General features: G+C 32.0%; 1 protein-coding gene across 1 annotated transcript in view; it reads left to right on the top strand.

Moving 5' to 3' along the window:
* Positions 1–107: 107 nt before the first annotated feature.
* Positions 108–866, top strand: part of EMH_0005850 (ribosome biogenesis protein BMS1, putative) — a gene marked incomplete at both ends in the record, with an annotated part of 9,279 nt that continues 8,520 nt past the window's right edge. Inside the window, one exon of the mRNA XM_013497336.1 lies at positions 108–249. Coding sequence (XP_013352790.1) covers positions 108–249 — 142 coding nt within the window. The remainder of the gene's footprint in view (positions 250–866) is intronic.

Consider the following 866-nt stretch of genomic DNA (forward strand, 5'->3'; position numbering starts at 1 on the left):
GGATGTAAATTATTTTATTTATCTTCATTTATAAACCACAAATATACACAAAAAGAAATAAATAATTTATGTAGATTCATCTCTATACAAAAACCTAAAACACTCAAATGGAGAGAAACACATCCTTTTGTATTAGCCCTCAAAGCAACTGTCTCCTCTCAGCAGCAGCAGCAGCAGCAGCAGCAGCAGCAGCAGCAGCAGCAGCAGCAGCAGCAGCAGCAGCTGGAGGTTTATGGATATGTAAGAGGGGCGATGCTGCGTGAAGGTGCAGATGTACATATTCCGGGGTTTGGGGATTTTAGGGTTTCATCAATAGAACAAGTTAAAGACCCTTGTCCTTTGCCTGAAGAAGAAGAGTAGGGTTTAGGGTTTAGGGTTTAGGGTTTAGGGTTTAGGGTTTAGGGTTTGGGGTTTAGGGTTGAAGGGCTGGGGTTTGGGGAGTTCGTGGATCGAAAATTAGGGTTTAGGGGGGTTTAGGGTTTAGGGTTTAGGGTTTAGGGTTTAGGGTTTAGGGTTTAGGGTTTAGGGTTTGGGGTTTAGTGCGTTGTATTATTTATATATTTATATATTTATATATTTACATATTTATATATTTATATATTTATATATTAATATATTTATATATTAATATATTTGTATATTAATGTATTTATATATTAACATATTAATATATTAATATATTTATATATTAATATATTTATATATTTACACATTTATATATTTATATATTTATATATTTATATATTTTTTTTTTTATTTTTTTTGTATTTTTAGGGACGAATATGCTGTCTCCTGTGTAGAGGAGACAGAAGGAGAGACAGAAGGAGACAGCGATAAAAAACAAAAAAAAAAAAAAAAAAAAAAAA

Source organism: Eimeria mitis, genomic scaffold (genome assembly GCF_000499745.2).
Source record: "Eimeria mitis Houghton genomic scaffold, Emh_scaff261, whole genome shotgun sequence".
NCBI lineage: Eukaryota > Apicomplexa > Conoidasida > Eucoccidiorida > Eimeriidae > Eimeria > Eimeria mitis.